Below are 12,051 nucleotides of genomic sequence, written 5' to 3' on the forward strand. Positions count from 1 at the left end.
TGAAAAGATGACACCTGAACCAAGATGTCATCTAGGTAGGGCACCACAGCAATTCCTTTGGATCTGACCACTGCCAAAAGAGCCTCCATAACCTTTGTGAATATTCTGGAAGCTGTGGCAAGACCAAAAGGAAGTGCAAAGAATTGGAAATGTTTGTCCAGAAAGGCAAACCTTAGAAACTGGTGATGATCCCTGTGAATAGGAACATGAAGATATGTGTCCTTCAGGTCTATGGTTGTCATGAACTGATCTTCATGAACCAAGGGAAGGATGGAACCCGTAGGAATTTGTTGAGGCACTTTAGGTCTAGGATTGGACAGAAGGTTCCCTCCTTTTTGGGAGCCACAAAGAGATTTGAGTAGAATCCTAGTCCCTCTTCTCTCACAGGAACTGGAACAATTACTCCCAGAAAGGATCGCTCTGGCTTGGAAGAAGGGGAAGACTTCTGTCCTGTCCTTTTTTTTTTTTTTTTTAAGTTGCGAAAGAAGTGAAAATTAGAATTCTGACTACCTTTAGGTCTATTTTTCTTGTCCTGAGGTAGGAAAGATCCCTCTCCACACGTACTTTAAGCAATGATTTCTGCCAGACCAGGCCCAAACAGGGTTTTACCCTTTTATAATGTAAAGCCAAAAGCTTGGCCTTTGAAGATACATCAGCCGACCAGGATTTTAACCACAGAGCTCTGCGAGCTAGAACAGTGAAGCTAGACATCTTAGCTGCCAGTCTAATTACCTTCATGTTTGCATTTAAGATAGTTATTGACCAGTTTAATAGCTTTGATACTATCTTGGATCTCCTGTATTGTTGTCACTTCTGATATCAAATCAAACAGGGCATTGCACCAATAAAATGCTGCTCCCCCAATTGTAGCAATACTTGCCACGGGTTGCCACTGTAAACCTTGATGGATGTACATCATTTTAAGTAAACCTCTAGCTTCTTATCCATGGGATCCTTAAAGGAACAACTATCCTCTCTATAGGAATTGGTGGTTCTTTCAGCAAGAGTAGAGAGAGCTCATATTACTTTAGGCACAGTGCGCCATGAGTCACGAATGGAGTCAGCAACAGGAAACACTTTTTTAAAAACAGGGGAAGGAGAAAAGGGAACCCCTGGCTTATTCCATTCCTGAGCTATAATTTCAGACATCTTGTCTGGAACAGAAAAAAACATCCACAGAAGAGAGAGAATCATAAACTCTATTAAGTTTAGTAGACTTTTTAGGGTTGACAGCAACCGAAGGTTCAGAGTCATCCAAAGTAGCTAGAGCCTCCTTCAGAAGCAACCTCAGATGTTCACGCTTAAATCTGAAATTTCACTTATTCAGAAGATTTTTCCCCCCCATTGTTTGTCTGATGATGATACTTCAGTAGCTTCTGAAGGTGAGATTTCAGACATTTGGGAAAGGTTGACAAGCGCGGATTTAGCGTCAGAAACCTTACTAGCAAACAAAAGTTAAGATTTCCTCTTACGCTTAACCGAAGTAGGGAAATCGGATAAAGTGGCAGATACTGCAGAAGTTATCTGTGCAGCAAAATCCCCATGTAAATAAACACCCCCAGGAGGTTGAGAGGAAACAGAAGGCGCAGCATGAGAAACAATTGAGGCTTGGGATATTTGTGGAGAAAGCTGAGGCATGTCATGCACAGCATTATCCTTAGACACTTGACGCAGAAGGGAGTAACTTGTCTTTTTATATTTTAAAGTTTTAGATAAGCACGAGGAACAAAATTGCATAGGCAGGACAATTTGGGCCTCTAAACATAGCAAGCATTTATCCATAAAAATTAACTAATCCTGTTTTGAGTCCATAGCTACAGAAATCAGATCCCACTTAGAATTTAAATTGTACCAATTTAGTTTACTTTTATTACATAAACAAGACTAAAAATACTGAGGGCAAAAGAAACTATCACCCTAAAAAACAACCTTAGACAATCGGCTCTGTTGCCTGTGGCTCCTACCGTGATGGGATTAATACCCCACTATAGCTAGAGGAAGCGAGAAACTCTGCCGCGATCTTCTCCTCTGGGCAGATTATCCGTTCGTCAAGAACAAGTTACAAGCCAACACTGTTAAGCTCACTAAGCTCTGCTCCGATACAGCGGAAGGTGCGAAGTCACGTGAGCGGCCGAAAAAGAAACTCTGCCACATAACAAGCGCACGAAAAATACAAACGGCCTTGATAAAGTAAAAAGTCTATTAGACATTAAAATACTTCTTAGCCCCTAAATCTCTTTGAAGTTAAAGGGACATTCCGGTCAAAATTTAAACGCACATCGATGAATTACATCTTTGAATAGAAAGGGTACATGTATTGTCAAAAATGCTTCTAATAAGTTATCGCTGTTTTAGTGTTAACATTTTTCTCTGCACGTTCCTAATAGATGTATATTACAAAAATGCTTCTTTTTAAAAATCAAATGCATCGATGCAAATTACAATTTTGGCTGGAATGACCCTTTAAGCTAAGCAAAAATAAGGGGAAGGTAAAAGTCCCTTAACAAAACCCCTCTGCCAAGTTTAGTGTGTCTTGCTGTCTCAACATATAAAGTGCCAGTAAAGCTGCCCATAATATGTACCCTTATCAATAAGGATAACTAAGTCCCAAAATATAGATCCATTTGAGGGATAACCTTAAAAGTGCTGTCCTTCAGTACCTATAGGGCAAAGGCACTTACCTGTGGATCCAGCTGCAGGGCAGATAACAGCTACTTAGGTGTGACCGGTACTCCACTCCCTGTCAGGGACCTGTAGTAAAAGAAAGAACCGAGTAAGCAATCCTGGCTTTCTGCAAATGGGTAGCAAAGTGTTAGAAGTAAAGCAAAGACTACCTCGCCGCCTTATAACTTTTAAAGCCACCACTACTCTTACTAAAGAGATTGACGTGGACACAGCTAGCAGGGAAAAGTACCCATTAAAAGGATTAAAATCTTCAGACACCGACTTTGCATATCCTCCATTGACAAAGGCAATGAGAATGACTGGGGATTATGGGTAAAGGAAGTTATACTTAACAGCTTTGCTGGGGTGCTCTTTGTCTCCTCCTACTGGTCAGGAGTTGAATAGCCCACTAGTAATTGGAATGACGTTGTGGACTCTCCATGCCATAGGACAGAATACATTTTGATGTGTATGGATGAGCAGCATTTTTTTTTACACGGGGTGAAGTCCTGTAATTTGAAATCCAAACTAGAATTGCAGGATTTATTTTGTAATACCTGCTAATCCTCATCGGCTGAATAGGACAACTCCTGTATCTCTTGGTGGAGAGGAACATGCATTTAAAGGGGTGTTAAATCCTAGCTTTTGTGAAACACTTGGATTTACCATTGGAACAAATTAAGGGGACTTTCATTCATTAAGTATAAAATACATGCTTAAAATTCCTTTATTTGTTTCAAGCGCTCGCTGCACTGAGCACCTCAGACAGCCTACAGCAGAACGCTAATTTGCTGAGAGATGTTTCCACCTCTTAGCGAATAGCCATGGGGGCTCTCTGGCTTGGCGGCAGTTGGAGCCAACGGCTATTTGCTAAGAGGTGGAAACAGCGCCTCTCGGCAAAATACTGTTCTGCCGCTAAATATAGACCATATTATAAAATATCCAATTTTGAATGAAACTCATTGTCTATAATGTTCCTCTAATATAATAAAGATGCTGACAGCTGCTATAGCTTTACACATTTATTAATAACATATATTCCTAAATTATTCTTATGTTCTCCGTTTGCATGTTTATCTACAGGAAACTGTGAGCACTTTAGAATATGCCCACAGAGCAAAGAATATTATGAACAAACCTGAAGTTAATCAGAAACTTACCAAACGGGCCCTTATTAAGGTAAATTTGATGTTTAAGTTATTAGACACTCAAGCTGGTAAAATGTTCATTTTGTTTTCTACAACCTTGTGCTATATACATCATATTATAGTTCAATTTAAGTTAGCTCATTCAAATGTTTAACAGTCATGTTTTCTTGTCTTTTTTTTCCTCAAATTTGCTTTGTTCTCCTATCCTTAGTTGAAGACTAAACCTATTTAGCTCATAGGAGCTCAGGAGTGTGCACGTGTCTTTAGTATAGCATTCTTTTGCAGCAGTGTTTAACATTACTAAACAAATTGTTGCAAAGTTGTGCAGTGTCCTGAGCTATGAGCCTTCCTTTGCTTACGCTTCAAGAAAGGATACAGGGAGAAAAAGTTAATTTGATAATGAAAGTAAATTGGAAAGTTTGTTTAAAACTACATGAGAGTTTAATTTCTTCTGTTATGTGTGATCAGTCCACGGGTCATCATTACTTCTGGGATATAACTCCTCCCCAACAGGAAATGCAAGAGGATTCACCCAGCAGAGCTGCATATAGCTCCTCCCCTCTACGTCAGTCCCAGTCATTCTCTTGCACCCAACGACTAGATAGGATGTGTGAGAGGACTATGGTGATTATACTTAGTTTTTATGACTTCAATCAAAAGTTTGTTATTTTAAAATAGCACCGGAGCGTGTTATTACTTCTCTGGCAGAGTTTGAGGAAGAATCTGTCAGAGTTTTTTTACTATGATTTTAACCGGAGTAGTTAAGATCATATTGCTGTTCTCGGCCATCTGAGGGAGGTAAAGGCTTCAGATCAGGGGACAGCGGGCAGATGAATCTGCATTGAGGTATGTAGCAGTTTTTATTTTCTGAATGGAATTGATGAGAAAATCCTGCCATACCGTTAAAATGACATGTATGTATACACTTCAGTATTCTGGGGATGGTATTTCACCGGAACTACTCTGTTAAAGGTCACTAATCCTTTTTAATAACTATTTATCATGTTAAACGTTTTTGCTGGAATGTAGAATCGTTTACATTGCTGAGGTACTGTGTGAATAAATATTTGGGCATTATTTTCCACTTGGCAGTTTTTTTTTTTTTTTTTTTTGCTTTAATTGTGACAGTTTCGTTTCTCTTCACTGCTGTGTGGGAGAGGGAGGGGCCGTTTTTGGCGCTCTTTGCTACGCATCAAAAAATACCAGTCAGTTACTTTTATATTTCCTGCATGATCCGGTTCATCTCTGATAGATCTCAGGGGTCTTCAAACTTCTTTGAAGGGAGGTAAATTCTCTCAGCAGAGCTGTGAGAATTCTTATAGTGACTGTGAATAAAAACGTTGCTTTGTATTTTTTATGTCAAATTTAATTATTGTTATTTTACTAATGGGAACAAACCTTTGCTAAAAGTTTTGTTGTTTTAAAGTTTGATGCGATAACTGTTTTTCAGTTCACTATTTCAACTGTCATTTAATCGTTAGTACCTCTTTGAGGCACAGTACGTTTTTTGCTAAAAAAGATTATAACAAACTTACGGCTAAAAACTCAGGATTCGCCATACAGGCACGTAGGGCGCTGTGGCTAAAATCCTGGTCAGCTGATGTTACTTCTAAGTCCAAATTACTTAATATACCTTTCAAGGGGCAGTCTTTATTTGGGCCCGGTTTGAAAGAGATTATCGCTGACATTACAGGAGGTAAGGGCCACGCCCTACCTCAAGACAAAGCCAAAGCTAAGGCTAGACAGTCTAATTTTCGTCCCTTTCGGAACTTTAAAACAGGAGCAGCATCAACCTCCACTGCACCAAAACAGGAAGGAGCTGTTGCTCGTTACAGGCAAGGCTGGAAGCCTAACCAGTCCTGGAACAAGAGCAAGCAGGCCAGGAAACCTGCTGCTGCCCCAAAGACAGCATGAACCGAGAGCCCCCGATCCGGGACCGGATCTAGTGGGGGGCAGACTCTCTCTCTTCGCCCAGGCCTGGGCAAGAGATGTTCAGGATCCCTGGGCACTAGAGATCATATCTCAGGGATACCTTCTAGACTTCAAATTATCTCCCCCAAGAGGGAGATTTCATCTGTCAAGGTTGTCAACAAACCAGATAAAGAAAGAAGCGTTTCTACGCTGCGTACAGGATCTGTTAATAATGGGAGTGATCCATCCGGTTCCGCGGTCGGAACAAGGACAAGGGTTCTACTCAAACCTGTTTGTGGTTCCCAAAAAAGAGGGAACTTTCAGGCCAATCTTAGATTTAAAGATTCTAAACAAATTCCTAAGAGTTCCATCGTTCAAAATGGAAACTATTCGGACAATCTTACCCATGATCCAAGAGGGTCAGTACATGACCACAGTGGATTTAAAGGATGCTTACCTTCACATACCGATCCACAAAGATCATCACCGGTATCTAAGGTTTGCCTTCTTAGACAGGCACTACCAGTTTGTAGCTCTTCCATTCGGATTGGCTACGGCTCCAAGAATCTTCACAAAGGTTCTGGGTGCCCTTCTGGCGGTACTAAGACCGCGAGGGATTTCGGTAGCTCCATACCTAGACGACATTCTAATACAAGCTTCAAGCTTTCAAATTGACAAGTCTCATACAGAGTTAGTTCTGGCATTTCTAAGGTCGCATGGATGGAAAGTGAACGAAAAGAAGAGTTCTCTTTTTCCTCTCACAAGAGTTCCATTCTTGGGGACTCTTATAGATTCTGTAGAAATGAAGATTTACCTGACAGAGGACAGGTTAACAAAGCTTCAAAATGCATGCCGTGTCCTTCATTCCATTCAACACCCGTCAGTAGCTCAATGCATGGAGGTGATCGGCTTAATGGTAGCGGCAATGGACATAGTACCTTTTGCACGCCTACACCTCAGACCTCTGCAATTATGCATGCTAAGTCAGTGGAATGGGGATTACTCAGATTTGTCCCCTACTCTGAATCTGAATCAAGAGACCAGAAATTCTCTTCTATGGTGGCTTCATCGGCCACACCTGTCCAGGGGGATGCCATTCAGCAGGCCAGACTGGACAATTGTAACAACAGACGCCAGCCTACTAGGTTGGGGCGCTGTCTGGAATTCTCTGAAGGCTCAGGGACTATGGAATCAGGAGGAGAGTCTCCTTCCAATAAACATTCTGGAATTGAGGGCAGTTCTCAATGCCCTTCTAGCTTGGCCCCAATTAACAACTCGGGGGTTCATCAGGTTTCAGTCGGACAACATCACGACTGTAGCTTACATCAACCATCAGGGAGGGACAAGAAGCTCCCTAGCAATGGTGGAAGTATCAAAGATAATTCGCTGGGCAGAGTCTCACTCTTGCCACCTGTCAGCAATCCACATCCCGGGAGTGGAGAACTGGGAGGCGGATTTCTTGAGTCGCCAGACTTTTCATCCGGGGGAGTGGGAACTTCATCCGGAGGTCTTTGCCCAAATACTTCGACGTTGGGGCAAACCAGAGATAGATCTCATGGCGTCTCGCCAGAACGCCAAACTTCCTCGCTACGGGTCCAGATCCAGGGATCCGGGAGCGGTTCTGATAGATGCCTTGACAGCACCTTGGAACTTCGGGATGGCTTATGTGTTTCCACCCTTTCCGCTGCTTCCTCGATTGATTGCCAAAATCAAGCAGGAGAGAGCATCAGTGATTCTAATAGCGCCTGCATGGCCACGCAGGACTTGGTATGCAGATCTAGTGGACATGTCATCCTGTCCGCCTTGGTCTCTACCTCTAAGACAGGACCTTCTGATACAGGGTCCATTCAAACATCAAAATCTAACTTCTCTGAAGCTGACTGCTTGGAAATTGAACGTTTGATTTTATCAAAACGTGGTTTTTCTGAGTCGGTTATTGATACCCTGATACAGGCTAGGAAGCCTGTTACCAGAAAGATTTACCATAAAATATGGCGTAAATACCTATACTGGTGCGAATCCAAACATTACTCCTGGAGTAAGGTTAGGATCTCTAGGATATTGTCTTTTCTACAAGAAGGATTAGAAAAGGGTTTATCAGCTAGTTCATTAAAGGGACAGATTTCAGCTCTGTCCATCTTGTTACACAGGCGTCTGTCAGAAAATCCAGACGTCCAGGCTTTTTGTCAGGCTTTAGCTAGGATCAAGCCTGTGTTTAAAGCTGTTGCTCCGCCATGGAGTTTAAACTTAGTTCTTAACGTTTTACAGGGTGTTCCATTTGAACCCCTTCATTCCATTGATATAAAATTGTTATCTTGGAAAGTTCTGTTTTTAATGGCTATTTCCTCGGCTCGAAGAGTCTCTGAGTTATCAGCCTTACATTGTGATTCTCCTTATCTGATTTTTCACTCAGACAAGGTAGTTCTGCGTACTAAACCTGGGTTCTTACCTAAGGTGGTCTCTAACAGGAATATCAATCAAGAGATTGTTGTTCCATCCTTGTGTCCAAATCCTTCTTCAAAGAAGGAACGTCTTCTACACAATCTGGATGTAGTTCGTGCCCTCAAGTTCTACTTGCAGGCAACTAAAGATTTTCGCCAAACTTCTTCCCTGTTTGTCGTTTATTCTGGACAGAGGAGAGGTCAAAAAGCTTCTGCTACCTCTCTCTCTTTTTGGCTTCGTAGCATAATACGTTTAGCCTATGAGACTGCTGGTCAGCAGCCTCCTGAAAGAATTACAGCTCACTCCACTAGAGCTGTGGCTTCCACTTGGGCCTTTAAGAATGAGGCCTCTGTTGAACAGATTTGCAAGGCTGCAACTTGGTCTTCGCTTCATACTTTTTCCAAATTTTACAAATTTGACACTTTTGCTTCTTCGGAGGCTATTTTTGGGAGAAAGGTTCTTCAGGCAGTGGTTCCTTCTATATAATGAGCCTGCCTATCCCTCCCGTCATCCGTGTACTTTTGCTTTGGTATTGGTATCCCAGAAGTAATGATGACCCGTGGACTGATCACACATAACAGAAGAAAACATAATTTATGCTTACCTGATAAATTCCTTTCTTCTGTTGTGTGATCAGTCCACGGCCCGCCCTGTTTTAAGGCAGGTAAATATCTTTTAAATTATACTCCAGTCACCACTTCACCCTTGGTTACTCCTTTCTCGTTGATTCTTGGTCGAATGACTGGGACTGACGTAGAGGGGAGGAGCTATATGCAGCTCTGCTGGGTGAATCCTCTTGCATTTCCTGTTGGGGAGGAGTTATATCCCAGAAGTAATGATGACCCGTGGACTGATCACACAACAGAAGAAAGGAATTTATCAGGTAAGCATAAATTATGTTTTTGGCTCTACAATCCCTTTAATAAACAATGTGCTGCATTTTTTGTTTTGCCTTTTATGTTTTACAATGTTGTGAGCTCAATCCTACTTTTGCTCTTGACTAAGGTTTGATTTGTTATTCCTACCCACATAGCCAATGTTTTAACAGTTAACTGGAAAGGCAACTTCGTTGTATAAAACCAAAAACACAAGCGCAGACTCCTCCAAGTGTAGTATCTAAAATCAGCATCTTAAAGTTAAATAATAAGTAACACACAAGGTATGAAATAGGCGCAGCAATCGATTATCTCCCAACAGTCACAGGTAATGTAATACAGTACCACGCTCAGAGGCTGCCCACAAAATTCAATTCAGCCCTGGACTTACCAGGTACTTCCCACAGTGTGCAATAACACTAAACCGGAACGCTATGACATTTGTAGTGAAAGCAATTGGTTCTTTCTGAGGCAGCAGGGCTGAATTGAGAAAGTAAGGTGTTCCCTTCAAAACGCGTAAGGCATTGCCCAGTATACAGAGCTGCAACATGGACTCTGTCTCCAGAGCCGGCTAACGGCGATGCCAAAGTTTGGAGTGGTTTGCATCTGTGTTGTGGTAACAATTGAAGTACCCAGTTTTACCCTTTAGAAAGACTGTGGTTGTTGCGATCAGACTGATCTTGGTCACAGGTAATGTTACCTTATGACACTACCTGTGACTGTTGGGAGAGGTTTGCTGTCCCTATTTCATACCTCATGTGTTGAGGTTATATTGAGTGACTGTGCTACTTTTTATAAACATTAAAGATTGTGATTTTAGATACTTATAGGAGTCTGTGGTGTGTTTTTTTTTTTTTTTTTTTTTTTTTTTTTATTGCAACCAGTATCTGAATCATGATTGTTTAAAGGGACACTAAACTGCTTGTTGGAATTACAATAGTGCAGTAATTACTTACTTGCCTGTAACTCTTAAGAGAACATCTGTGTGTCTCATATCACTTTAAAGAGACTGTTGCTTACATAGAACTCCTACAAAGTGATTCCCTTTTGCTTTTATAGAACACATAAGAGCATTTTCTTTCATTCTAATACAAATTGCTTGATCTGGCAATATGCCCCATCAGTACATCTGTTTTATCTCTTGCAGGAATACACTGAAGAGATTGAGCGGCTGAAAAGAGATCTTGCTGCAGCTAGAGAAAAGAATGGCGTCTTCCTGTCTGTTGAAAACTATGAGTGAGTCTCTCTTTTCATAGATATTTATGCATCAAGTAATCATTTGTACCTTCCATTACTCAACATTCTGTTTTTTTTTTCCCCAGGCAAATGCAGGGAAAAATTATGTGCCAAGAAGAGCAAATTGCTGAGTTTACGGATAAGATTGCAGCTATGGAAGAAGAGCTGAAGCGGGTAAGGGTTCCTAGCTGACCCTGGGTACACACTTGTGTTTGCAGTATCCCTCTTGTTTCTAATAGATCTGTATGATAAGCATGAGGTTTTCTAAGCCTTTTTAATTCAATAGATCACAGAATTGTTCACAGACCGTAAGAAAGAGCTGGAAGAATGCACCACCGTACTGCAGTGTAAGGAGAAGGAGTTAGAGGAAACACAGAAGAACCTGCACGAATCAAAGGTGCAGCTAGCTGAGGAGGCATTTGTAGTGTCTGTCTTAGAAACAACAGAGAAGAAGTTGCACAACACCGCCAGCAAGGTAACCCCATATTGACTGGAGCCTTGTAATATACGTGTGTGTGTGTTTATATAGGTATGTTTATGTATGTGTGTATATGGGTATATGTATGTATAGCGGTATAGGTATATAAATGTGTGTGTTTATAATATAAAAAGGTGCAACCCATGCTCCTTCTCTCATTGGTAGGTAAAGCAGGGCTTAAGTGTTTAAAGGGACGGTAATGTAAAACTTAAACTTTCAGGATTTGGATAGAGCACTGGTTTTCAAACCTGTCCTCAGGCTTCCCCAACAGTCCAGGTTTTCCGGATTACCTTGGGTGAGAGCAGATAAAATAACCATGTTTACTAATTGGCTGATTATTTCACCTGTGCTTCAGATGTCCTCAAAATGTGTCCTGTTAGGGAGGTCTGAGGACAGGTTTAAAAACCAGTGAGAGAGCATGACATTTTAAACAACTTTCCAATTAACTTCTGAACTCAAATGTGCTTACTTCTCTTGGTATCTTTTATTGAAGAGTAAAACTAGGTAGGTTCATGGCGTGTGCACATGTCTTGTACTAAAGACACATGCACACTCCTGAGCTCTTATGAGCCTACCTAGTTTTACTCTCCATCAAAAGATACCCAGCAAAAAAAGCAGATTTGATCAAATACATTTGAAAGCTGTTTAAAATTGCACGCTCTATTTGAATCAGGAAAGGTTGTTTTTTTGTGTTTTGTTTTTTAATTTTGACTTTACTGTCCCTTTTAAGTTTTTTGCATGGGCTGAACACACAGCTTGAATTAGTAATGCAAACGTTATATGCTTTGAGTTAGAATGAGAAGGTTGCATTGTGCAGTTTTGAAAATGAACCAAAATAAATGTCTATCTTTTACCTTGCAAATGATTGAATTAATATTAAAGTGATGGTAAATGATATGTTTATGCAAAGAGAATATTGATTGTATAATACTAACCCGATCCAGACAATAAATATAGATATCTAGATAAACTTTTTTCTTTTACAAGATATGACGAGTCCACAGATTTCATTTTTACTTATGGGATATCGCCTCCTGGTCAGCAGGAGGAGGCAAAGAGCTCCACAGCAGAGCTGCATAAATAGCTCCTCCCTTCCCCCCCCCAACCCAGTAATTCTCTTTGCCTGTGTTAGTGATAGGAGTGAGGTAAAGTGAGGTGTTAGTTTAGATTCTACAATCAAGAGTTTTTTTTATTTTTAAATTGTACCAAAGTGTGCTATTTTACACAGAGCAGCTTCTGGATAGTCTTTTCTTTCATGTAATTAGCAAGAGTCCATGAGCTAGTGACGTATGGGATA

The 12,051-nt window shown here is 41.0% G+C and overlaps 1 protein-coding gene across 1 annotated transcript in view; it reads left to right on the top strand.

Moving 5' to 3' along the window:
* KIF11 (kinesin family member 11) overlaps positions 1-12,051 on the top strand; it is a 193,272-nt gene that overhangs the window by 65,495 nt on the left and 115,726 nt on the right. The window contains exons 10-13 of the mRNA XM_053692415.1: positions 3,748-3,843; positions 10,188-10,276; positions 10,363-10,450; positions 10,563-10,751. Coding sequence (XP_053548390.1) covers positions 3,748-3,843; positions 10,188-10,276; positions 10,363-10,450; positions 10,563-10,751 — 462 coding nt within the window. The remainder of the gene's footprint in view (positions 1-3,747; positions 3,844-10,187; positions 10,277-10,362; positions 10,451-10,562; positions 10,752-12,051) is intronic.

Source organism: Bombina bombina, chromosome 9 (genome assembly GCF_027579735.1).
Source record: "Bombina bombina isolate aBomBom1 chromosome 9, aBomBom1.pri, whole genome shotgun sequence".
In the NCBI taxonomy this organism is placed as follows: domain Eukaryota; kingdom Metazoa; phylum Chordata; class Amphibia; order Anura; family Bombinatoridae; genus Bombina; species Bombina bombina.